This window comes from Copadichromis virginalis, linkage group LG12 (genome assembly GCF_057382275.1).
Source record: "Copadichromis virginalis isolate Kocher_CV1m ecotype Utaka linkage group LG12, C_Virginalis_male_GT1.1, whole genome shotgun sequence".
NCBI classification, from domain to species: Eukaryota; Metazoa; Chordata; class Actinopteri; order Cichliformes; family Cichlidae; genus Copadichromis; species Copadichromis virginalis.
Window position 1 is genome coordinate 37897165 of NC_140629.1, and position 26922 is coordinate 37924086.

At 40.1% G+C, this 26922-nt stretch overlaps 1 protein-coding gene across 5 annotated transcripts in view; it reads right to left on the reverse strand.

Annotated features, from left to right (window-relative positions):
* wdfy3 (WD repeat and FYVE domain containing 3) overlaps positions 1-11284 on the reverse strand; it is a 123532-nt gene extending 112248 nt beyond the window's left edge. For 4 of the 5 annotated variants that reach the window (XM_085476415.1, XM_085476412.1, XM_085476413.1 and 1 more), the window contains exon 1: positions 2650-2901. In XM_085476415.1, coding sequence (XP_085332541.1) covers positions 2650-2678 — 29 coding nt within the window. In that variant the 5' untranslated portion in view covers positions 2679-2901. Of the gene's footprint in view, positions 1-2649; positions 2902-11031 lie in introns of those variants that run through there. The other variant, XM_085476414.1, reaches the window with a different exon arrangement.
* Between the last annotated feature and the right edge of the window lie 15638 nt (positions 11285-26922).

Here is a 26922-nt window from a genome sequence, read left to right on the forward strand (position 1 = left end):
ATTTTAAGCAACTCGAGTCATTTTCAGACATCAACTTGGACAATTCTGGGAAAATCAGGGTGAGATATTTTCTAGAGCAAATTTACTTCAGGTATGCTTAAGTACTGGAAATATGTTGTGTGGCTTAAATGAGGGAGCTGCCTGCAGAAGGCAGGGGGCAGCACAGATGACGCCCACTTGCTAGCAGTAAATGCATCGGACTATCAGCCGAGCTCTTCACACGTCAGTGCTATCCAGCATCACACAGGCTTTACACTGGGATGCTGGAAGGTTAAAGACTGGGTAATGTCGGATCGGACTCTGTTCTCGTACACGCCGCTGTCGTGTGTGAAAACATGACCATAAAACAAAGCAGTTTCTAACTAGTGCAACATGTTTTTGTCACCAAGTCAATGTTGCCTGACTTGTAACACGAGACAGAGGAGCAGGAAATGATCTCATGCTGAACATGTCTGGTCAAGACCACAGTTAACTGCATCTAAAATGGGCATCTATTTAGTCCTGCACTAAACCACGCCTGGACAGTTGTCATCACAGACTAATATCACATAATTAGTCTTACAGTTCTACTTGTGCCTCGTCTGCCGGTCGATTTCAAAGCACAGCGGCTGTCGTGTATCCTTGACAAAAAAATACCGATTTATTTCTCAAAAATGTGAGCGCCACACTTTTCATGTGCTCGAAGAGTGCCACCACATTTCAGTAGTGTGTTAGCTGGATCGCTGAATGGTATCCATGACAACTAGCAGGCCTCACACAAATTGCTGCCTGTCAATTATATAATTACACAACATTAGGTACAGGAGGGTGACTTTTGTAGTCAATTAAATTTTAAATATCAATGGTAAAACATATAGATGTATGGCAACATTGTGATACAATATATTTGCATATACTTGCACCATGAACAGCAAGGCATTATAGTCTCCATTTAAAATTACAATGACAATCAGCGATAGCCCCAGAGTAAACCTTAAGGCATCTTTGCGACTTAATCTTCAAACAGCACAAGTACATTTTTCATATCATAATTTTTCAGCTTTGATTTCGCGTAAGCCATTCCTACTCAGTTATGTTTAGTAAGAGAAAGAATAGACTATAAAATGTGAGTTTTAAATAGCTTTAAACATCTCATGTAAATATATTCAAACTACACATAATCTTAAAAACAAGCCAAAAATATGCAGTGTGCAGACTAGTGCTGGGTGAAGAAAGAATATACTCATTAACTCTCAGGGGATTTTTTCATATGCTTTACATTTTGTTGGTGGTCTATATTCTTGAGAATTCTATCGCATAAATAATTATCCTATCAACTCATAGCGAGGAGCAATAGAAAATCATGGTTGGATCTGTGCACTCTTATGTCAACTTTATGCGCCGCCTTCATTTTGGTTGTGTTGAGCTTGAGTTGAGAGTTGTACACAGAGACCTGCAGAGATTCTCATCATGTAGGGCCATAGAGTCCGAGTACTAATAGAATAACAGTGCAAATATAAAACGTATAAAGAAGGAATTAGCTTTAAGTCTTGCATATTTACACATTTGAGATTGTTAGCTCAAAACCAACAACATTTTGAGCTATCAAGCTATAAAGTAGCTGCACTACCTTAATTATTTAATAACATATGTTATCCCTGTGTGTTTGTTTAATCAGAGGTTATAAGGTATCCTTCATATGACTGCTGAGTATAACAGGTAAACACACAAATCACTGTTTGCTGGTCTGACATTGAATTAGATTTTTTAAAATGGCCAACCTTCATTTCTGCTTCCTGATGTCTAACTTTGATGTCTAATATCATTCTTCCTGGCTTATAAACAGTTTTGGTTTCCGATTATTATTAAAACAAGATAACCAGGATAATTATCAAGCTATATTTGATTTTGTCAATTAGCAACCAACACTACTTATGCTGCTATACAATAATCCAAATACACTCTCCAACAGTCTGTGGCATATTTAACTTGGTTTGTATTTCTTTTGTTCTTCCCTTCAGCTTAATTACAATTTAAAGTCCATGTTTGTTTTTTTTCTACATTGCATAAATCTATTTGCCCCCAAGTCTACAAATAATCGTGTTATGCAAGATCCCAATAGTGTCCAGAATTATTGTGATTATATTTCCTGAGAAAAATGGTTTAACTTAACCTACCTACAACCTACAGTAAAGTGTCATCCATGTCATTTTATTAATTTAAAGTGTAACAATTATTGAAGGCTACCCTCTTTTTATAGCGTTGGGCATTTGTGATATTTTTCTTTAAACTTTAAAATTATTAACACTCTTGAGAAGAACATCTATCTAATGACATCCTCAGGCATGTTACACATATCTTTTGCTAAGTCACACATTTGCTTCGTTTGGGTTTGGCCGATGATTGCTTTAACCACATCGGGATATATTCTTACAATAAAGATGCAACAGTAGGAGATGCTGTAACTGCTCGATGGTGACAATCTCTGTAATCGAAGCTTAATCGTCAAACGTCGTGAAACGGCCACTGACACGGAGAGGCAGTTATTTTAGATCAATAACATCAATAAACATACTATATCCACCAAGGTCAGGCTTTTACCAGTGAACAGTAAACAAACCCCTGGTCGCTGCGGAAACGAGCTCAGCACCCAGCTCTGATTTTCCCTACCTGCTATTCTCTCTGCGCTCCGCCAGCATCTCAACTCATCAACAGAAGAAGAGACAAGAATATTCCACCATAAGCCAAAGACCAGCCGCTCTTCCTCCCAACAACAGTGTCTTCCTGAAACAGAGAGGCGATGGCAATGGTGTCATGCCTTCCCCTCACAGCAGCGTAAGGAGAGGAGAGGAGAAGCGCGGAGGCATGGCTCGCCTTTATTGGCAGTACCAGTGGCTTTGTTCGCCAGTCAGCACTGTGTGTGTGTATGTATGTGTGTGTGTGTGTGGTCTGCCGGGACTGGCACAGCTGATCCCCCCCTGACACCGGGTGGGGTGTACAGGGCTTTGGAGAAAGAGGAGGGGAGGAAAGGAGGGCGGGCTTTGGCCTCAACGACGACAGGAACATACCATTACCACAAGAAACGGGGAGGAGGAGTGGGAGGCAGAACTCACAGCAGTGAGCATCATTAAAAATTCATTTTCTGGCCATTTCAGTCGCCATCCTGTACATCAAAGCTCCGACAGCTCACATTAACTTTGCATTATTATGTGGTGTGCTTTCGGGGACAAGAACAGGGAATGAAAAAAGCATCTCAATTAATCTACACGTGTCACACCAAAGGCTTTGTAGAAGGCAACTGAAATATTAATATCTGATAATGTTCTTAAAAACAGAAAAGGGCTAAAATTATTAAAAACAGACTGCTATTTTAATAATTTAGTGGTTAATAGGAATGTGTGTGACTAGATGTTTAAACAATGCTTTCCTCACTAGTCAGCACTGAAAATCCCACATACACACTGTAAGGAGACTGGGCAGTCTAAGTTCCCTGAACATAAATCTATGCAGGAATAATGTAATGATAAAGATGTTGGTTATCCCATTTTTGACCCCAAAGAGCCATCCAACAATAAAACATCAAACATGTTAGCCAACAGCATTGTTGTTATTGAGGGTCCTGCACACTATCTTTGGCATTCCTAGTTCTCCGATTACGACTGAGACCACTGCCTCCACTCTACATATCTTCTATAGCTCCTCTCCCAGGGCTTGGTATTTCTCAAGCTTCTTGTGTTCCTTCTTCCTGATGTTGCTATCACTTGGTATAGCTACATCTATCACTGCTGGATTGTCTCAGGGGCATCTTCGCACCTGGCCTGGTGTGGCAGACCCCAGCCTCAATTGATCTTGTGTTTGGAGCTTGTTCCTGTGCTGCCATGATACGTGCCTCTGTGCTGTCTTTCAGTCCAGCTTTGTGCTTCAATATTAGCTATTAGTTATAACTAAAGATTATTCTTATAGTCAACTAATTAGACAATTTTTCTTTGATTAGTCAACAATTATTTCAATAACTCTTATCTCTGATTCCTATGTGCAAACCTCCTGCTCAAGTCTGCCCAACTGGGAATATCACCCTGTTTACATCGTCTCACAGCAAATAAAAGTAATGACCCAAGAAACATATGAATCTAATAATAATAATCAAATGTATTTTTAGTATTACTCAATAGGACAATCAGAATAAAAATGAAATAAATAAAGATTGCAGGTAATACAAGTTACAAGTGCTGGTAGGAGTTTAAAATGAATGTGCAAATAGGAAACTAAAATCGCTTCTGTCCATTCAAATAAAGCTTTAAATGAAATCAAAAAGACATCTTTTCAAATCTCCATTTCCATTTTTTATCGTCCCGCTGTTTTGCCGTTCATGCTGCGTTCTTCTTCTTAGCACTGAGTGCAGTCTTGGCAAACAATACAGCCGAGACTGCCCCATAGTGTCCTGTAGTTTAATTATGCGGCAACGAATTTTTATAGTCGACCTCATCGATTATGCTGACGAACTGTTGCACTGGGCAGGATATCTATTTAAAAAAATTAAAATACATCCTTTGCTGACATTGTGTGCATGCAATGTTGTGTATGGTGCAAGCTGTCAAGTATTTCAGCAACATTTACTGAAGAATGACTTTTAAATATATGAGCAATGAACTATACTAGTTGAGTAATGTGATTTTTTTCCTCCAACTTAAAGGACCAGTAAATTAGTCTCCAGGAACATGCTTGGTGGTTAATAATTCCCTTAAATCTATTATCAAAATAAAATACCACATTTTTTATGACTCAAGCTTCTTAAACATGAGAATTTTCTTCCTTTTTTGAAACTGTAAATTGAATATCTTTGGGTTAAGAAAAAAATAGCTTTTTTTAAAACTCCAAATTATCAATTGAAACATTTTTCACAAAGTCCTGTGGCTTAATAGACAACATGAGGAGATAAATGTCAAATTAATTGACAGTGAAAATTGCCATTAGTTTCAGTCCTGCAGAATTAGTATGTCACACTGAGATTCACATCACAGCTGTTTAGGTGCAGTGATTATGGGAATTTCCTGACCTGAAAATTGGCCTTGAAAAGTTCAGAAACCTCTACAAGAGACTGTAATGGAGCATGCTGACAGCTAGAGACATTAATGCTTCACTAAGAAGATGGTGAAATGTGACTTCCAGCGGGGAAGGACGGGATCATACTGAAACGAGTCTAGCAGAGGAAACGGATCACAGATCCACCCCACTGAACGAAACCTGCTGTACAATATCACACTTCCAAGGTTAAATGAAAGAAAAAAGAAATGTATGCTAGCAGTAGCTTAACTGTGCGACCTGTTGTGTTAAAAACCTTAAGAGATCTGCACCAACTCCAATCACTCTGCAGTTGCGGTGAGATTTTCGTTTTCGTATGAATCAAAAGTGAGAATATAATCCAACATTTTATTATAGCTTCAATGAGCACCACTAATAATCATGAATCACAGACAACAGCACCAACATTTAATATCATCTTGAGTCCAAATCGTTACTGCCATGCAGTTACAGACAGAGTGTGGGCCATGAAAATTACAGCCAATTAAACTGTGGTGATAAAAAGACCTGTGGAAATCTCTCTCCTTCAGTCTGTCCAATAAAACAGCAGACTGTATATAAGGCATTACTCCAATCTCATATATCATCAATATCCAACTCTGTGGCTGACATAAGCAGCTTCAGGTCATAAAAAATAACCACTTACTTCATATAATATGTGTAGGGATAAAACTAAAAATACTACAAAAACACCTTCAAGTATTGAAGTTAGGATGTCCTGACATACTGGCTGAATATCTGCATCAGTACTGGTTCACTGATTAGCCAATAACTTGTACTGCACCCTCATATCCAAATATGGTCACCTACAGCTGAAAAAACACAAAACAAAAACACAATACTGGCTGCTGTCACTATGGCAGAAGTCCAAAACCAGTGGGTGAGGTCACAGTGGGTGCATCTATTTTCCATACAAGCTATGGTTACATGGCATTTACCAATAATAGAGGTGGTTCCTTTTTTTATTATTTACGGAAGAGTTGAAACACTTATTTATCAATTCATAAGCTACGGTAATGTTCATAATGTTCAATGAAAAGTAAGACCGTCTCTTTATATACTCTGATTTTCTGTAGCCCTCAGCCCATTTTTGAGGAAGTACACTTTTATAGTTCTACTTTAATAAAAGGTTCACCGATTTAGAAAACAGCTGGCCTTTTTTTCCCTCAACACTACTCAAACAGAAGTAAATAGTTCTTTTATTAGGGGCACATTTTCAGCTGTGGATTAACAGCTGTGTAGACTAGTAAGTGAGGTGATTGTGGTTTATCTGACTGACTGAAAATAGATTCTATGAACTTAAGCACTGGGCCACATACCACCACTTACAGTTGACTGTGGAATTAAAACGAGATGAGAACCTTCACAAACTGTCTTGTTGTGGCATCTTTTTACAGAGCCACCTTTCAAATTCAGTGAGCGCTTTAGAATGACTCATTCTTTCACAAATGTTTATAAAAGCAGAGTGCATGGTAAGGACCTAAATTTTAATTCAATTCAATGCAGTGAAATTCAGTTTTATTTATTTAACACCAAATAACAACAACAACTGGCTTGAGGCACTTTATATTCTCAGGTTAAGACCCTACAATAATAAACTCCCTATAATATTACACCTATGACAATGGGACTGAAAAACACCTGAATTCAAAGTTTCAGGTGAATAAACCCTTAAACATTTTAAAAATCTGCAGTGTTCTGTTTTATCATGTCATCAACTTGATGTAATCCAATGGTGCGAGACAAAACATAGACACAAACTATATGGGCACAGCACATGTGTAGTGTCACTAATAGGATGTGCAGGCCCTTCCCTCGAGTGCTAATTAAGATTGATCCTCTTGTGCTTTATTAGTGCGTGCTGCGTCTTCTCATGAAAGATGACAACTAGTAAGCTGCGACTTAAGTCTGTTGTTTGACGTGGGCTTATACCAAGCCTAACACACCAGCAACTCAGGCCATATTGTTTTGTGTGTGATGCATTTGAATGGCCTGAGAAAGCTCAGTCGGTGCACTGAAAGGAAAATCAGCATTGGCCTTGAGCTGCATCATCCACAAGACTTTAATGCAGCTGCCCGGCTACACTTAATCAATAATAAGAGCCTCACAAAGTACAGGATACACCCCACAGCTCCCATCCCACCACACAAAAGCAGTTAGCAGGTAAAAATAAAATCTCTAATGGTGATATTCGATTTGTTAGTCTAGGATCTTTGCTTAGGTTTAATCTGAACCTTTGGTGTAACACTCAAAAATGCTATAGTTTCAGTTATCCTCCAGAGTGGGTTTGCTTGTTTCAGTTTACTTTATGTTTAGTTTTACAGGGTTTGTCCTGCATCCACCAAAGAGCCTTTGACATTCCTCCAAAAGAAAGAAAGGATTTTTCACCACCTTCTCTACCGAGGTTTCAATTTACTCAAGAATAAAGTAAACTTTGCCCATCACACGGACAGAAATACCAGGAAAAATGACTCTTAAAGGTCTTAAATATATGCAGACACGTGTATTTATGTGCACAGTCATTGCCCAAATGCCCATGCTGAGAAACAAAATGCCTGCTTTTAGTTAAGATTTAATTATTTTTAAGGGTCAGTTTTTGTTTGTATAATGGTAGATTGTAATGCAGTAATTATGATGTTCAGAACTGTAAAAGACAACAATACTTTGTAGTAGTACTTCTTTGTGCTGGTTGTACTCACAAATTTGAACACAGAAGCCACTTTGGCTGCTCCCTTATTCTCAAAGGTCACCACAAGAACATATACAGTTAGTTCACTAGACTCTTTCTTTCATACTCTGTTTTGTTTTAATTTTAGTTAACTATAACTTGGTGTCAACCAAATATATAACTGTTACTTACCTAAATCCCTGACATAAAAGTTGTAAAAACTGTATTGGGGCTGATAGCGCATATATAATGCAAGAATAGCTTTGGAAAACCAAGTAGGATTCCTACACAAATAGCTAGCTGAAGCAAAATCTCCATTTGTTATCAGAGTGTAGATGATGGCCAGAACAAAGCAAACTGTCATCACACTGGAAAACTACTGTTAATCTATTGCAGATCCTTGGGAATGATTCTTAATAGCTGACCGTTATAAAAGCAAGCAAAGCAGAGAGGAAATGAGTAAACAAATTCATTTAGGCCAGCATTTATGCTGACATTCGGGAGACATAAGGCACTGTCCAAACAATCAAATACTTACAGGATTAACCACTTAATCTCCCTTACCCCCCAAAATAGCAAAACAACAACAATCTACAGCTGCAGAGCGAGGACAAATGTATGCTGTTGGGTTTAATAAATGCATGAAAAGAACAGCTGTCTCCGTGTTTGTATAATTATGGCTTAGATGAAAATCAGAACACATTTTATGAATAATCAATGTAGAAATCCTTATAATTCCAACAGGGTTCATTTTTTCCTAATTGTATTTAGGTCAAAGTAAGCCCTGTTGTAGCCCCGGGGAGTAAACTCTGGATAACCAATGATAAAAGGTTCAAAGTTTCAGTGCCTGTTAGCCCTGAATCACCGTGAGAGAAAAACAGAAGAAAGGAAGACCCGGAGGCTACACAGTCAAGACTGCACCACCAAATGCTGGCAGGTCTTGAGTCACCTCAGTAAATCACAACAAAAGGGGAACTTGACAAACGCTTGGTAGACCGGGTCTAACTAACTGGAGGCAGAACACCACTAAGCCTTCTTGCCAACGCTGCTGTATTTTACAGCATAGAAATTTGCATGTGACAGTATTGCTGCCCAGAAGTGTAACCCATTTGCTTTTTTGTAGCTAAAAAAAAGTAACAGGGTTACTCCTTACAGATGAAATAAACTATATGAGTGTCACTAATGGTATTATATGTGGAAAAGGCAGTACAATCACCTCACATGGACAGCACTAAAGTCCAAGAAGTTTTCCAAACAATAATAAAGAAGAAATAATTCTCAGGTGACTTGGGGGAGAGCTTTAGCTAACTGTTTGGGTTTGCACATCGACAGAACAAAGTTAAGGAATAATTCGGTTACTGGTAGTTAGCAGCAATCGGGTTTCTGTGCCTCGAGTTTTCAAATTATTCAATGTGATGCAGTGTTTATGCAGAGCAGTCCGATAAAGAAAGCTGCACTGCAGTGATAAAAGCTGCCGGGTAAGGCTTAAGAACGTGTCTGTAAAGGACTTTTAAGGACTAACTGATCAACTGTCAGCACAGTAGCTCAGTGGTTGCCTCACAGCATGAAAGATCTAAATTCAAACATAGGTAGGACCTTTCTGTGTGGAGAGTGCGAGTTCTCCCCATGTTTGGGTATCCTTTTCTCCCTCCACTGAAAGGCATGGCAGTGCTTTTAGTGTTTTTCTTGGCTCAAAAAAAGGTCTTTTAGGGGTGACTATGCACAAGAGGTCCACATATAGTTTAAAATAACCAGTCAGTGTTATCTTACTTAACAGAGGTCCATTCATTTTCCTGTTATTTCGGGCCATTTGTTAAACAAAAGTGATTTTACTGTTAACTAAATGAAAATAACACTTAAACAAACTGGTTATAAACTATTTCACTGCAGCCCTGGTGAGTTTCCTGTTGGTGAACACCAAAACCTCTTGGGGGTTGGGGGCACTAAATGTTTTTATGCAGGACAAACCCTGCTGCCTATTCTGGCACACAGCAAATACTCACAAAAAATAGTCAACACAAGATCCAAAAGCCAATGAAGTAATTTTTCCAAACCCCTCCAAGCCTACTTATTAGACTAATTATCCTAGTATTATTTCTGAATTATAGCCAGTTTGCTTGCTTGGTAACTTAACTTTTATGAGGAAAAAACATTCACCATACAGTACATGACAAACACCGACATATACTCAGGGCTTCCTGCTTCCAATGCTAGAACACAGAGACTGTTATTTATTCACACACAGCTCTCTATGTAGATATAAACTCAATTCAGAAATTGAGTTTAGCACAGCCATCAACAGCCACCTCAACTAATCAGGTTTTTAAGATTAGATTAGACTCAAATGATGCTCACTTACCAGTTCACTGCAATAACAGACCTCTACATATTCACTGCTATTTCTAGTGGCTGCTGGATGACAGTTCAGCCCCCCACCTCCCACCTTTACAAGCAGAAATGTTATGTAGCTTTTAATTGTATCGTGTGTATTTGTGTACATGTCATACCGCACCTTTCACAGTGCTCCAGCATGAAACAAGTTTTCTGCCCCATCCTGCTGCGAGGTGATTAGCTTGTGTGCAGGCATCCGGGCAGATAGCCATACACTCAGGGACAATGCGCACACACAGGTGACTGCTGCACATCAGGCGCAGAGCAGACAGTAAAATGAGGACGATGTGACCGCTATAGCTTTGCCAGTCATTGCGAATTTGCCCCTTAAAGACCAGCTACTACGAAACACTCACTGCAACCCGATTTAGCCACCTCTAATAAAAAAAAATAATGCGTTTATCCAAAGCCACATACTGCACACGTACCCCGAACGTTTTAATTACCAGCGGTCCTGTGTGTTTTCCAATGGCTGCGATCTGTTAAAGTCCTGCTTTAGGACTCAGCTCCACCGTCAGTGAGTGAAAACACAACCAACCAGCAATCCCCTCAGTTTGCAGCTACGCTAGCCCACAACATGCAGCTAGCGACCAGCTGATCACTAGCGTCGGCTTATCTGAACCTCAACTGTCAAGCTAAACGGGTGACGTTCCTTCAAATGTACGGCCTTCAATAACTTTACTGCAAATAAAGATGGCAGCTGGTGTTTCCACAGTTACCGCGGGTTCGTTGTATTTTTCCCGAGGTTGCCACTGTCATGCTAACACCAGCGATAACGGTGCGGACTGTAGTTCAGCCGAGATGCACATTCCAGCCCATGCTAACTCGCATGCTAAAGCAGCTAGCACACGTTTGCTAACTAGCCACTTCCAGAGAGGAGAGCGTCTTTGGTGTACCCGCCATCTACTCACCAGTAAGCAGCGTTTGCGGCAAAATGCGTCGGTGTGAGCGTTGAAGATAACCTCCAATGTGTGAATTAAGTCGGTACGGGGCACTCCGTGTATATCCATATGTCTCAAACGATGCGTTAATCCCAAAGTGGTTGCTGCTCCCTCTCCTTCCTTTCGCCGGTCGCCATGTTTCCTCAACATCCAAATAAGCCGAGCATGTAGCCAGGTCCCAGCGCCGATTTTCCTCCTAACAGCATCCTCCTCTCGGCCCCGAGCGAGGTCGCAACTGAAACACAATCCTGACATCTGTTGGATAAAAGGAAAAACACACTCGGTGGCAGGGATTTAACGGGCACGCATTCAATTAATTTCCCTCTCTTTTATTTAAACTCACAGAATGTGTTGAGGCTGAAAAGCTTTTTGTTTTTACATTTCTTAGAATTTTTTTTTTACCTCAATAGAATTATTGCACCCTTTGATCAGCACCATGGACAGCAACTGCAGTAAGCAGTCGGGGAAACAGACATATTTATTTAAGCTTGTGCTACGAACTTACATGGTCTTTTTCAACTAAACTATCACAATCCCAAAGACAACTGGAATGACTATGGACGGAACAAAGAAGACAGGCCTATTAACCACAGGCCCCCAAACACTGACTGGATGGGTCACTTTATAACAAACATCTCATTCAACAATCATTTCCAGTGGACCAACTTCTATATATATCATGCAAACATGTCATAGTATGAGTTTATATGTTCAACATATGAGTGTAACAATGGATGAATTCCTTATATAAACCTCTACTACTCAAACTACTCGCTCTTTAGAGCTTCATCTTTTGGGCCTTGTGCTCAGGGAAGTTGTAGACAACCCTGCTTAAACCCAGTATATTTATCCTGCTTTCTTCTCTCCTTACACTCCTGGTGGGAGCCACTTTTTTTGCTTGGGTTGCTAAACAAAATTTATAATGTGCTGTCCAACTTTACTGGCTATCTGTCCAGGATATACCCTGCTTTTCTCCCTACTTGAAATTGTACTTAGATTTTCATAAGACACCTCAGGCTATCTATTATTTGTTTTCTTTCTAGAACACTCATTACAATAATCACTGATACTTACAGAATTTTATAGGTGCATAAGAATAGTCTTTTTTTTTTTATCTTGGCTATGACTCGGAATGTAACTGGAATCCTTTACATCCAAATAAAAGCAAACCCTTGTTTTAAAATAAATATGTTATTATGCAATGGCTAAAATTGCTTTAAAATAAAATTAGGCTGTGAGACAAACAAATGTGATTCAAGATGGTATGCTGCATTTTTTCAATCATTTATCCTCTGAATTCTAACCTCTCTGCTATAAATAAATCAAGCTTGTAAATTTTAATCGTAAATTGTAAAATTCTTCTCACATACAAGTTCTTGAATAATAATGTCCCATTTTATCTCACAGGACCACACCATGCCAATAGAGCACTTTGCTCTATAATTGCAGGCTTACTTGTGGCTCCTATTATGGGGCGATCGTGGCTCAAGAGCTGGCAGTTCGTTTTGTAATCGGAAGGTTGGCGGTTTGAGTCCCGACTCCGATAGTCTCGGTTGTTGTGTCCTTAAGCAAGACACTTCACCCGTTGCCTACTGGTGGTGGTCAGAGGGCCTGGTGGCGCCAGTGTCCGGCAGCCTCGCCTCTGTCAGTGCGCCCCAGGGTGGCTACAATGTAGCTGCCATCACCAGTGTGTGAATGGGTGGATGACTGGATGTGTAAAGCGCTTTGGGGTCCTTAGGGACGAGTAAAGCGCTATACAAATACAGGCCATTTACCATTCCTAAGGTAATCCTAACATTCTCCACTGATTCTTTTTGCTTTTCATTTGTTATCACATTGTTTTGTTGTGTTTACTTGTCCAGGTTGAGTTGTGTAAAGAAATCTTGTATTGACAGTTCTGTTAGTATTGTCTTTCTGATTTTAGTTCTCTCATGATATAAAATGTGTTTGACTGTGTGCTTAGTCCTTTCTTGTCTCTGTGCTAGGTGTTTTCTTTCCAGTTGAGTTTTTTTTTCGGGTTTTATTTTGATAATTAGTCATATAATTAATTGTTTTGTGTTTGGTATGTTGTTTTACTTCCCCCATATCTTGTTATTCTGATGCAGTTTAACTGTGTCTCTCTGGCCTGATCATCCCTCTACATATATTGTGTGAGTCTTTCTTTGTCCTTTGTTGTGTCCCTGTCAGCTGTGTGTTTCCTGTGGTTTCTGTATTGCTTGGTGTATAGTCAGTGGTTTGTACTTTACTTTTTGGACTTTGTTATTTTTTGTGCATTTAGCATTAAAGGCTTGTGTCTCCTGCATCTGAGTCTGCAACATGCCTGCCACACAGCTACACCCTGATAGTCTTCATTTATACTCCTTGCATTGGCTTCCAGTACATTATAGGATTTTTTCTAAAATTCTTGTATTAACATACAAAGGACTAAATGGCCAGGCTCTATCAGCTTCTTACAAAATACACTGCTGCTTGCTGTCATTCACAGACTCAGAGGTTGTTAGTTGTTCCCTGTACAAAAGTAAAGACTACAGGGGGACAGAGCCTGTGGACCCACAAGCTACCATTACCACTACGATGTTTAGCTGATTTAAAAAGCAGCTAATTTATTTTGTTTTAACAGGAATTATGTTGAGAATTTATTTAATTCTTCCCGCCTGTCCCGTTTGGCTCTTTAGCCATCAAAATTATTCTCTGAAGGCCAAGAAAAATGCCTTCAGAGAAGGCTTTACTAAGTGCATCATCACGGCCTTCCCGTATTGGTCCATTTGACTGATCTTTGCTATTATTATTTATGTATTTATTTTTAAAGAAAAACAGAGGGGAAGACTGACAGTGAGAGAGGACACTTAAAAAAAGAAGAAAAAAAAATCACCTGGATCACATCTTGAGAGAAAAAAAGAGAAAACAAGCAAAAAGAGAGCAACACAATACACACAACCTCATTGCAATAACCTAAATAAATGTAAGTAACAGTAAATACTAAATATTGTATGTTATTGTGCAGCACACAAGACCGACAGCGCACAATGTGCTTTGAGGTAGCAGCCCAGAAGGGTGAAGTTTGTGTCTGTGAGCACCCATGTGTACACCCGTGTGGACGGGCGCGCTTTTATTCAAAAGGTTTCGCCATGTAACAATCTGTGAGAGGGTGTGGGGAGCCATAGCACCGACCCCCAGCGCATGAAGCAGAGGAGATCCAGGCCCCAGACATCCAGAGGCCCCCAGAGCGTGAGAGCCAAAGGAGGACCAACAGAGAATTTTTAAACAACTTTTTATTTTATTTTGACTTGTTGTGTTTTTATTGAAAATTATGGCACTTAACGTTATAATTTATTATACTCTTTTAGGGTATAGTCCTTACTTACTAGTTACCATCAACACATTCCTCCACCAAAACAATCCATGTTTTAACACGTGTTCACTACATTTCTAAGTTTATCTGGGGTGATATGAAGCTGGATAAATAAAGCAATGTATTATTTAAACTGCCTGAGACTGCTGAAACCCCAATTAGGACATCAAGTCCATTATCTATCCTTTAAATCTATTTTTGTGTTTAGAGTTGAGAGCGGTTGACTCTGCACAATCCAGCAAGGAGGAGGCACTGTGGTTCAGTTCTTATTTCACTAAGGTCATTGTGAATGCTTCAGGATTGTGGGATCCTAATCACTTGACAGTGTGGTGCATTGTAATATGCAGTCAGAGTCACTAGATGACAGCAGTTCTCATTTGAACTTTACAAATCACAGCAATGACTACATGGGTGGCTTGTGGTTATACAAACCACAAACCACTGTAACCTCACCCAGTGGTAGTGATGCTTTGATGACTTACATGCTGTTATGCCCATATTTCTTCAAAGGTAAACACTGCCTTAGTACCATCCATTCATTGCTACTGTATCATGAAATGCATCAGAACTTTCCGGATCAGTTTCTGCTCTTCCGGTTGGGGAATTCACTTTTGTCAGTTAAACCTTTTATCTTCCCATTTACAAAAGCTCAAAAGGCGTAGTTGTAAGGTTTGTCTCTGTGAAATCACCTCAGCGGTGAATGCCATTATTACTCAATAGTTCGATATTCTTTGTACATATCAGACTTGAAAATCTACCGTCTACTCGCACTTAGGGAGTGCACCCATTGTTGCTTAGTCCAGCTCAGTACAGGTATTAGTAAAACAAACAAACCAAAAAACAGTACACCCTTTACGTTTCGATTTCTCGCTAAGAAGAACAAACAACCATTGAAACAGGATTAGGATAACAGTTCAATAAAGTCCTGAGTAAAATGTAAAATTTAAGTTTTCAACCAAAAGAACTCTGGTTTGCTTATTGGAAATATCCCCTATATGCACAGATCGAAGATGTAGACGGGTGAAAAATTAATGGAAAAAAGTGTAACCCTGGACCCTGACAGGGAAGAGGTCACCTTATCCCTTCTTACAGAGAGAGCACCTTTATTCTCTAATCAAACATCTATGAGAGAATTTGGGCTCAGTTTTTTCCAACCTTATGATCAAATGAGGCAATACATTTTGGAACCCCTCAGGCATTTTTCCAAAGACTAATGAAGCTATTCTGATAACCGGACGCTCAGTAACTTACTATTATATTAGATCTGGGGCTTTCCTTTGCTTTCCAGTGCAGTTTCAGTGCATATTGTGGGCAGAGGTGAGGTGTGGAATCTGATACCCTAATGAATAGCATTTTAAAATTTCTGTTTTTGTTCCCATCTGGCATTTGTTTAAAAATACAGACGCACGTCTAATTTCTGGAAGTTATCAACTAAATCAGTGCTCACTGGGACAACAACAGGACTCCTAAAGTTCAAGATAAAGTTATGTCACAGGCTGCGTACATGCACTGCAGTATTTTTGAAAGTCAAGACCCACTGGGACTTGACCTTTGTTTTATGCTCATGATAAATACAAGTTTTTATTTTGGTCATTCTTACTATTCGGTGCCATTTGAGTCCTAATGACATAATATGGTATATTTAGTGTAAAACTTGTCTAATGCTTATTTCTAAACCATTTTCTTGTATGTTTAACCCCCCTCTACCATAGAACACATTGATATATACACAGGATAAATACATTAAAAGTAAATTACTTTTATTTTAGCACAAGTCACTAAAGTACTATGTCCCCAGTCATGCTTGCTCGACTTCAGTTACAAATATAACTTAAAAAAAAAAAAATAAATCTAGATTTTTCATCATTTCTGGATTGGCTTATTTCTAATGTTCCTCATCAAATGTTCTTTTTTATTATTAATGCATGTTTAATACTTAAAATCTTTAAAAAATGTTGTGTCCCTGAATCAACTGTCACCCCTGTTACTCTGATAAGAATTCCATAGAACACATCACCTGATTATTCTTTTAGTCACATGACACTCCCGGATGTAACATATTTTGGAGGGAAAACTTTCAAGAAGAAGACGAGTAAGTACCACTCTTTAATCAACCCTTTTTTCAATGTTTTAGCAAGATTTTGTAATGTGGCAAAGCATAACACGTCCAACCTGTTACGCTTATAATAGTGGAAACAATTTTTTTTTTGTAATTTTTATAATATGGCTAATAAACATGTTAAAAATGGTTCTTAGTGGTCACCATGTACTAGCTTGTTGTTCATCATACTAGTAGTAATGGCTAAGTTTAGCATAAAATCTCCCCCCTGTTACCGTCACCCCTGTTATTGCTATGCACTGTAACATGAAATTTCCTTGCAGATTTTAAAAAGGGACATTGTAGCTTTTAGAAAATGTAAATATTACTATAACTGTGTATTCAAAACAGTTATTAATAGAAAATTGAATGTCCTGTAACAGGGTGGACATTTGGCACGTCATGGGTAAAGACTTTGATTTTAAAAAATATTATAATATAATATCCTTAGCTGGACCAATACATTTTTCTTATAGGTTGAAAATCCCTCTTTTAGATGAAATGTTAAAATAATTCAAAATTTTGTATTTTTTGATGAAGAGTGATCACACTGAAATGGCACCTCCCCATCTCCAGCTGCCTCCCTCTTCCCGCTCCACCACAACCACCCACACATGCAGGGCCTTGGAGTGGGGGTATGTCACCAGGGTGCAGAGGAGGCTACCCCCCCCCCCCTGTCCCCTTCTGGCTGCCTCTGCCTCAATTTTATCCCACAACTTAGACATTCACATTATTCACACTCTCATTACACATACATATAGGATCTTGGGGGTGGGCACAATCACGGAGTCCAAATTACCATCAGGGTGTATACCTCACCCCTGACGTCGTTGCCCACCTCTCAATTTTAAATACACTTAGTCATTGAGGGCTAGCAGGAGGGACTATGCGCTTACCTGCTGCTCCTTGGCAGGTAGCTCCATGCCCTCCTGGGTTTTAATTGCACCTTAGAACACATATGCATCAACACTACAATGAGCGGGTGGAGGGAGGTTTGGAGTCTTCTCCCACCCCCATTCTCTGCGGCCTGCTGGAGCGGGAGGGCTAGTAGGAGGAGTTGGCCGTCCGACTGCGGTCTGGGGTGTGGGGCCTCCCTGCTGCTGTGGAGTCGGGGTGGTCTGCCTCTCCCCACCGCAGGGAAAAGGGTAACACCACCTGGGTCTGGGTGCAATTCCCCCCTCCAGGGGCAAGGGTACCTAGACCCGGTTTGTAGAGTACGCTTGGGGAGTGTGATTGTGTGTACAGCGTCTCTTTATGTCTGTCTCCACGTTGGTTGAGTGTGGAGTGAGTGCATATGAGAGCATGAGGGTGGGAATGGATGTTTGTGTCTGTGTGTGCCTGTATGTCTGTGTCTATATGTCAGGTTGGGTATCAGACGCCACCTCTCTGGGGACATCTCAGGCCCTCCAAGGTTTGGAGGCCTATCTCCACCCACCACCACTTCCCCTGCCGGTGGCGGACTCCCTCAGGTGTCGGTGTGTTGGTGGTTCTTTGTGTCTGGGGGTGGGCGTCCGGGTACACACCGGCTCACTCCTTGGCGGCCGCTTGTCGGGGCCTGGGGCCTGGGGCTCGCTCGGGCCCCCTTTGGAGGTGGGGTGCCCCCGGCCTCTCGGCCTGGGGCTCGGTCACTCAGGCACAGCTGGGGGCCGGCGGAGCTCACGGGCGCGTCACTGCAACTCCCCCTGACTTCTGCTCCGCGGCTGCTGGGCGAGCCCTCATCTGGGACTCTCCTCGGCTCTTACTGGAACAGTGGCGCGGCTGCCCCTCTGTTGGTCTTCCATGGTCTCTTGTGTTCTGGGGGCCTCTGGATGTCTGGAGTTTTGATCTCCTCCATACCCGCTTCACACCCTGGAGGACGGGGCTGTGGCCCCCTCACACTCCCTAGCAGATCATTACATGGAGAAACCTTTGGAATGCAAGCATGCTGATCCACACAGGTATGCACACATGGGTATTCACAGACGCGGACTAAAGCTTTCTTGGCTGCTGCCTCAAAGCACACTGTGCGCTGTCTATCTTGCGTACTGCACAATATCGTTTATTATTTAGTAAATATTGATATCTATGACTAGCTAGTTTATTGTGATGGTGCTTTGTTTTCTCTATTATTATGTTGCTCTTTGTTGTTTGCTGTCTCCTCTGTTTGTTTTTTTTGTTGTTTGTTTTTTTTTTTTCTCCATACAGGTGACCCAGGAGTTCTTTTTTTTTTTTCTCTCTCTTCCCCCCCCTTCTCACCGTCTCTTCTCCCCTTTGGTTTTCTTTCTTTCTCTCCCCCTCTTTCTCTCATTCATTCCCCCTGTCCTATTTATTAAAAAAAAAAAAAAAAAAAAAAATGACAAAGGATGAACTGAAGCTCTGCCATCACGTAATGTCGCATACTGCTGTTTCTGATGTCATTTAGAAAAAAAAAAAAAAAAGAAAAAAAAAAAGAGAAAAAAAAAGAAAAAAAAAAAAAGAAATGGCACCGAATAGTAGGAATGACTCATTTGTCACGTACACAGTACAACATATATTGAACATGTGGTGAAATGCTTGTTTCCGAACTGTGGACAGGCTGCAGACGCACTATTCCAGGGTTTGTTTGTTTGTTCTTATCCAGCTGATAAAACTCAAACTTACCTGGATTGCAGTGTCTTACCAAAGGTAACAATTCAATGTGTGTCAAAGTCTTCTTACAAATAACTTTAATACAATAACTTTAAACATGCGGAAAAAGGTAGATATATTTTATTAAAGCATGTACAAGATGAGCTGAAGTCTACTGTAGGACTACCATCCATATTTTTTGTAAGTACTTATCCAGCTTAGGATCACAATGGGATGAAGTTGATCAAAGTTGTAATGGATCAAGAGGGCTGCTGCATCTTGCTCAGGAGCTACTGCGTGCAGAGGGTAATCAAAATCGTGTCCAAGATCAGGTTGATTTTTCCACACGTTCCCAGCTACAGCTAAAAGTGTTCAATACTTCGTTTGTGGTTAGTGGAATTCCCCAACAAAGATGAATGAGTAAAAAAAAAAAAAAAAAGAACAACAATGCTCTGGCAAGACATCTCTGGCAGTATTTCAACACGTCTAAAACAAGTCTGAACATGAAACTTTCAGTAGGCGTGCAACGCTGATAGATGAGGAAAACGAAAGTTATGGGCCTTTGTGTGAAATAAGGTGCAGAGTTGCTGGCTTGTTTGATAATTGTGTGCTAATGCCCATTATTAAAAAAAGGTTGACATGCACTGGATAATTACAACGGTCCTGAACACAAAACAATAATGCAGGTTGCACATCTTGCTGACCAGGATTAGTTCCTCTACAGCAATGACTCAGTGCGAGCACACAGTTCTAAATACGTCAATTTCCACAGAAAAAGACACAGACACTACAAGTTTCATTTCACCAAATAAATTTACCTCAGTGACAAACAATTAGATCATCTAGAGATTTCCAAATGCAAGATGATACAGCTGATTAAAGTTTGCAAACACTCATCATGAATGTCATGATGATTTTGTGATTTTTAAGATTTTTTGAACAGTTTTTAAAAACTTTTTTCCAAGTTTGAATGACTGGATAGCATACATCCTTAATGACTTTAAAAAGTAAGAATTAGGTGTTTAATTTAATTTTATACTTTTTTCTAATCCACGCAGGGTCAAAAGTACATATACAGGTTCAAATATGTACATACACTCCCACTGATATTTGGTTAAATGTACCCTAGCAAGTTGCACCTCAACCAGCTTGCACTCCTGACATAGACCTGGCTGGTTGTTTGACCACTCCTCTTGGCAGAATTGATCAAGTTAATATAAATCGGTTGTTACACAAAATTTCAAGAGTGCTGTGATTGGGAAATTCAGAAGGCCATTCCAGAAGGTTAATGTACGCGGGCTTTATCCACTCCAAAACCTGTTTTGATGTGTGTTTGGGGTTTTTTTTCTGTTGAAAAACCCTGTGTGTCATGTGCTGTGTGCAGCCAGGAATGGTGCACCCAATGTGCAGACACTCAGAGGCAAAAATGTGAACTCAAAACAGCTTTAATGCTGAACTCAAATGTAATAAAACTGAGAATTCAAAATAAACTTACACAGGCAGACAGACAGAAAGAAAACAGCATGGGATGAGGGCGATCGTGACAGAGAGCAAAGAAAACACAGGGCTTAAATACACAGAGAGCAATCAGGGAATGGGAGACAGGAGGGAAACACAGCTGGGGAAAATCAGGGCTAACAAGACAAGGGAAGCAAAACCAGATACATTAGCTACATTAACATGAGACACGGACTTTCAAAGTAAAACAGGAAACAACACAGAGACGCGGACTTGACAAGAGGATACGGCTGACAGGGGAGACACAGCAACTATGGAACACAGAGACATAAACCATGAGACAGAGAAGTCTAACAAAGAAACCAAAAGACAAGAAATGGTAAATTCAAATTCAATAAAAACGACCCAGGCAACTGCGCCTAATATGAGGCGCAGTTTAAAAGTTTGGAAGTAGCCCTCCTTTTTCATTATTTCATCCACTTTGTACCACTGGCAGCAAAACAAGCCCAGAGCATGATGCTCTCACCACCGTGCTTGACCGCTGGTACAGTTTTATCATTTTTGAAAGTCCCCCAAACAAAATTCACTGGTACTGGGATTATCCGTGTGAGAAGCTGGAAATTTCAGCTTCAAGATGTCAATTTTGGAGCGGGGACTTTTCTTCATGTTTATCTTCTTAGTCCGTTGCAATGTAAAACTTGCAACTTGCATTACTGTGGATAGTGACACTGGAGTTCCAGCAGTTTCCAATTCATGGCAGGTTTGAGCCTTGATGGATTCTTGGTTTGTTCCTGAACATCCTAACTAAATTCCTCTCATCTGAAGGTGTGGGTGAAGTTTGGGTCTTCAAGACTTTGGCAAAGTAGCGACAACTCCAAATAACTTTTGCTTAAACTGATGATGATTACCTTGGAATCTGCAGTTGTTTAGAAAATGCTTTAAGAAACCTTCCCGACATGTGTAAATCTACAGTTCTCCTCATTCTTGGATTTTTCATTGTCCATTGAGTGGTGGTCAATCCAACGGTCAAAGAAATCCTTCATATGTTGGCAAAGAGAAACTACCAGCTGTAGTGAATGATGATCATTTGCAGGAAAATAACTGGCCTTGGCCTGGTTACACTGTAGAACCTCCAGCATAACTTATTAATTTAATCAGAATCTATCTGAAAATGAAAATGAAGAAAGAAAAGTTACAGAAAGTCTTTGGAGTAGGCTAACATGTGCATGTGCATGTGCGTATGACCTGAATGACGTAACAGTGGGTTATTACTATTTAGGGCAGTGGTTGACACAGATGCAGCTTGACACGTTTGTGTCAAATAATCTTGGTTAGGTTGCCAGGGTCATTGAAAACCAGGGAAAAAGTACCTACAGACGACTGGTTTCTTGAGTTCCTCTTTGGTGAAGGCGATTTGAAGATAGTAGCAAAAAACAGAGAACCACAAAGAAGCACGCAAAACATGAGACAGCAAAGTACCAACACAACCATCGGTGGTGCCATCTTTAATAATTTTTGTAATGTATGAATGAGGATATGTACGTTTTTGAGCTTGTATGTGCACATTTGACCCTGTGTGAAACAGATTCAAAGTTGCACCAAATTCTTGCTTTTCAAGTAATTAAAGACCCGGGAAACAACAGCTTAAAGAAATCACTAAAAGCCCAAACTTGCCATGACTTTTGTTCCTATGATGAATGTATGTAAGCTTCTGGCTATAGCTCTATTTTTTTAAGATAAGTGTTTTCTTTCTTTCTCCTTGTTTGTTGAGTTCAATCTCTAAAAAGTGCTGAAGATGGAGTCCATTTCTATCATTAACAAAATTGAGGAAACTGGACAAGTGGTGGAAAAAAGAAGAACTGGAAGGCCTAACAAACCACCTACAGCAGATGAACAGTATCTGAAAGTCATATCCTTAGGAAATGGGAAATAATCCAACAAAACCTAACACGGGACCTGAGGGATGCTTCTGGCCCTTGAGCTGATGCATCTACTGTTCACTGAAGCCTGATCAGAAATGGTATTAAAATATTTGAAAATATTTTATTTCAATTATGTATTTCTAATATAAAAACGACTTTTTTAATGTCCTACAATCAAATCATGGGAGAAAGAGAGCACAGCATAAAACATAAAATACTTTCACTCCGAGTATGCCTGCTTCCCAGTCTCTATCCCAATCCCAAACACACACTCAGACAAAAACTGGTTCACCCGAAAGACAAAACTCCAAAAATGTGGTGTATGCTGTACGGTGCAGCGAGGAATGCCCAGACCTCTACATTGGAGAGACCAAACAGCCACTTCACAAGTGCATGGCACAACATAGAAGTTGTTGTGCCATGCGCTCTCGGATGAGAGGAGAAATGTCTTCAAGCAACTCAAAGAAGCCCAGACGCTTTTCTTTGCAAGCTCCTTTGACTACGATGACCTGGATGACTGAGAACCTTCACAGACATAATCCCAAACATAGTTTGAATGTAGAGCTACAGTACTGTGCAAAAATCTCAAACCACCCTTCATTTCCTTTTTCTTCCAAGCAATCAGAGTTTTTTTAATGGTTATGAGCAATATTTCTGCAGACTGATGGTCTTTGAAGTTTGAAGTGTGTGTGTGAAGGGAGATGTTTAAGCTTTTCCAACAGGGAATTCTATGAGTAACATACCATGGGCTGCCAAAGAAAACAGATGCAGCCCCATGCAGCCTACATGGCAGTGCCCATAGCAGTTTTGCCATTTTGGCTCCCCATGCAGGCCCCATGGTTAGCTTTACCCATCTTGGCCCTATGGTGGTTTTCCGTAGGCTATCCATAGTGGGCTTGTCACTAGAAAACACATACAGGGATCCCAAAGGGCAAAACTGTGGACTGACCCACCTGGGGCTCACGTGGGATAATTGTAGGTTGGGCTTTCCATACAACACCACAGTTCACCCACATCTATCCATTGTAGGCCTGCATGGGCATGTTTGCTGGCACATTATTCATAATAAGGAAACACTGTAAAGGGAAATGTTACCTTTGTGGAAAGAATGAAACCACAGAGCATGTTTTATTACACTGTCAGAAATCTAAAAGAGAGAGATAGAGACTGACTTAAAACCTCAGAAAAATGGAAGTTGAACTGAGTCTAATTGATATATTACAAAAAAAAAAACTTGGGAAGTGAAAGACATAAGGTCATATTTCTGTTTTACGTCAAACTAACTTATTTGATATGATTTAAAGGTTCTTCTTGTTCTTCTTGAGGGCGAGCGGCTCCATAGTGCAGTTTTTTTTTAATGTTTGGGTATCAAGCAAATCCAGTGGGGGTTACATCAGGAATGGCATCTGGTGAAAAAGAAATCTGATAACTTCAATATGTGGATGAATAAGGGTGTGAGTGCCCAAAATTTGCTTTTTTTCAAGCACATTCTGGTCCACACACACAGTTGAGTCGGTGGTGGTAAAGCACCAAAGGATGCAAATGGGTCCCCATACTGTAAATGGTAGACTGATGAACAATGGGGCATGTGTGGGCAGCCCACTGTATGCAATGCTACCAGTGTGAAATATGGAGATCTGGACCCTGCACTGTGGGCCCCGTGTAGGTGTGTGGGTATGCTGCAGGTCAACATTGGCCCAACATGGGTCCCTCTGCTTAATGTGGGTAGTCCATACTACGGGCTGCCCCAGTGAGTGCCAGAGGCCAGAGCTGTGTGATCTGCCCCACAGTTCCCCCACATAGGCACTGAAGGCTTGCTGATGTGTTACTAGGAGCAAACATAGACAGACACTATCTCTACTTTTAAGATTAGGCTTCAAACTTTCCTTTTTGCAAAAGCATATAGTTAGGGCTGGACCAGGTGACCCTGAATCCTCCCTTAGTTATGCTGCAATAGGTCTAGGCTGCTGGAGGATTCCCATGATGCGCTGAGTGTTTCTTCTTCAGTCACCTTTCTCACTCACTATGTGTTAACAGACCTCTCTGCACTGAATCACACTTGTTATTAATCTCTGTCTCTCTTCCACAGCATGTCTTTATCCTGTCTTCCTTCTCTCACCGGTCACAGCAGATGGCCCCGCCCCTCCCAGAACCTGGTTCTGCTGGAGGTTTCTTCCTGTTAAAAGGGAGTTTTTCCTTCCCACTGTCGCCAAAGTGCTTGCTCATAGGGGGTCATTGATTGTTGGGTTTTTTCTGTATGTATCATTGTAGGGTCGACCTTACAATATAAAGCACCTTGAGGCGACTGTTGTTGTGATTTGGCGCTGCGTAAATAAAACTGAATTGAATTGAATGAATCCATAATGTGACATTTTTGGTTTAAACTGTCATCAATATGTATAGAGGAGATCAGAAGAACACAGTGAAGGCTCTGTTATGGTTTGGCAAGCAAACAAGCAATTTATTTATATAGCACTTTCAGAACAACTCCCAGGTGAACACAAAGTGCTGTACACTTGACATGACAGAAATAAGTTAAAATAAGTTGAATAAGTAAAAAAAAAAAAAATTCAGCATGGCAATGATCCCGAAAACACTGCGAATACAGTAAAAGTATCACTAATGGAGCAGTGTGGGATCATCGCCACAGGGAATGGAACAAGAGGCAGCTAACATTTGACTGACCTTCAAGAAGAATGGAGAACTATTCCTGAATATTACTTTTAAAAAAGAGAAAAGAAAAACTTACTCAAGAGAGTTCAGGCTGTGTAGAAGAATAAAGGTTCTCAGTCATCCAGGTCATGGTTGTCTAAAGAGCTTGGAAAGAAAAGCGTCTGGGTGGTCATATCAAATACTGACTTTCAAGCTCGCTGTACAAACTCTATTGTTCGTTTTAGCAAAATATGAAGACATTTTCAACATTGTCTCTAACTACAATATTGTAACTCTACATGAAACATCCAGTGAAGAGTCCTGATTGCTGCAGATACTTCAAACCATCCTGCTTTCAGGTTTTTATCTGATTCATAAAACACTGTCAATCAACTGTCATTGTTCAGCTACATGAACTGCTAAAAACTCACCCACGGAGTACTAAATGCTGGAAATACTTTTGTTTACATTTTTGTCAAGGGTTAGATAAGAAAAGCGATACTAATCTCGTATTTGACCAATCTTGTCATCTGTCTTGGCGTATTTTCCCAACCTTCAACTATTCCTTCAAATCTTGACATCTGGTGTTCGCTGGGTTCAATATGATGCTGACAGAAAAACCGCCACGTTTGGGATGCCAAAAAAAGTTTTGAAACTACGCCTCTTGGCCAAACGATACCAGAATCAAAATGAAAGAAACCACCTGAACACTTGCTCCTTAAAGTAAAGGTATCCAGCAACTCTGTTGTGCTGTGGGGGCAATCTGCAATGATGGTTTGCCTCTATTTCTCAATGAAAGAGTTACCTCAAAGTATAACTAGAGGGGGCAAAAGTACAGACTTCTTTACATAAGTAGAAGTACAGATACCTGTCTTAAAAATACTTGAGTAAAAGTTGAGGTACTGAAGCAACTTTTTCACTCAAGCAAAAGTGAAAATGTACAGGTTCTTGTACTTGAAGGACGATTTTACCATCTATTCTAATGCAAAGGTTATCTGAACCTTTATATCAATAATAATACAATAATAGTCTGTCAACATAATAATATAATAATATTAGTTCATGAAAATGCAAATGTTATTCCAATCAAAATTATAATTCTCACTTCAAATCTGTCATGCAGGACACAGCAGTGAAAGTAACCATTTGCCTACATTGTAGAGGTGACTTTGTCTCCACAACTAATCAGAACAGGGAGTAAAGTTAAGGGTTAAAGTGAGATTCAGCAGTTGTTGGAACCCTAAGGTCTGCTGTACTGGCCGAGTACAGACCACAAGCAAAGGACTTCTAATATGAGCTCCTGAACAGGCTGTGATCAGCTGACCTTTGTGGATTTACACAGCTGAACTCAACAACATGTAAGCAAATGTTTCGCACCTTGGCTGATTCCCATCCCCTACACTGTACCACGTTTATACCAGACTGGATAAAGTTGGTATAAAAATGGCATTCAGTGAATGAATCTAAGCATCGTCAGCTTAAATGCAAGTTAATAGCTGCTACATTTGATGTTAATTAACTGTAACCATGAGCTCCATAGCCACTGAGCACACCGCCACAGTGCTTTACTACAAAATTCACCACATTAGTATTTTCAAGCAACGCTTGAACCCATATGGAAAAGATCTATATAAATCTTATAAGTTTTTACTATTTCTTTTCCATATGGGAAAAACACAAAGTATGTATACTCTAGTTTATTTTGCAGGATGAAAATACATAATTTATAAAAACATATACATACATATAGAGGTTCCAGATCCAAAATGTGATTAAAATGATGACATTACATT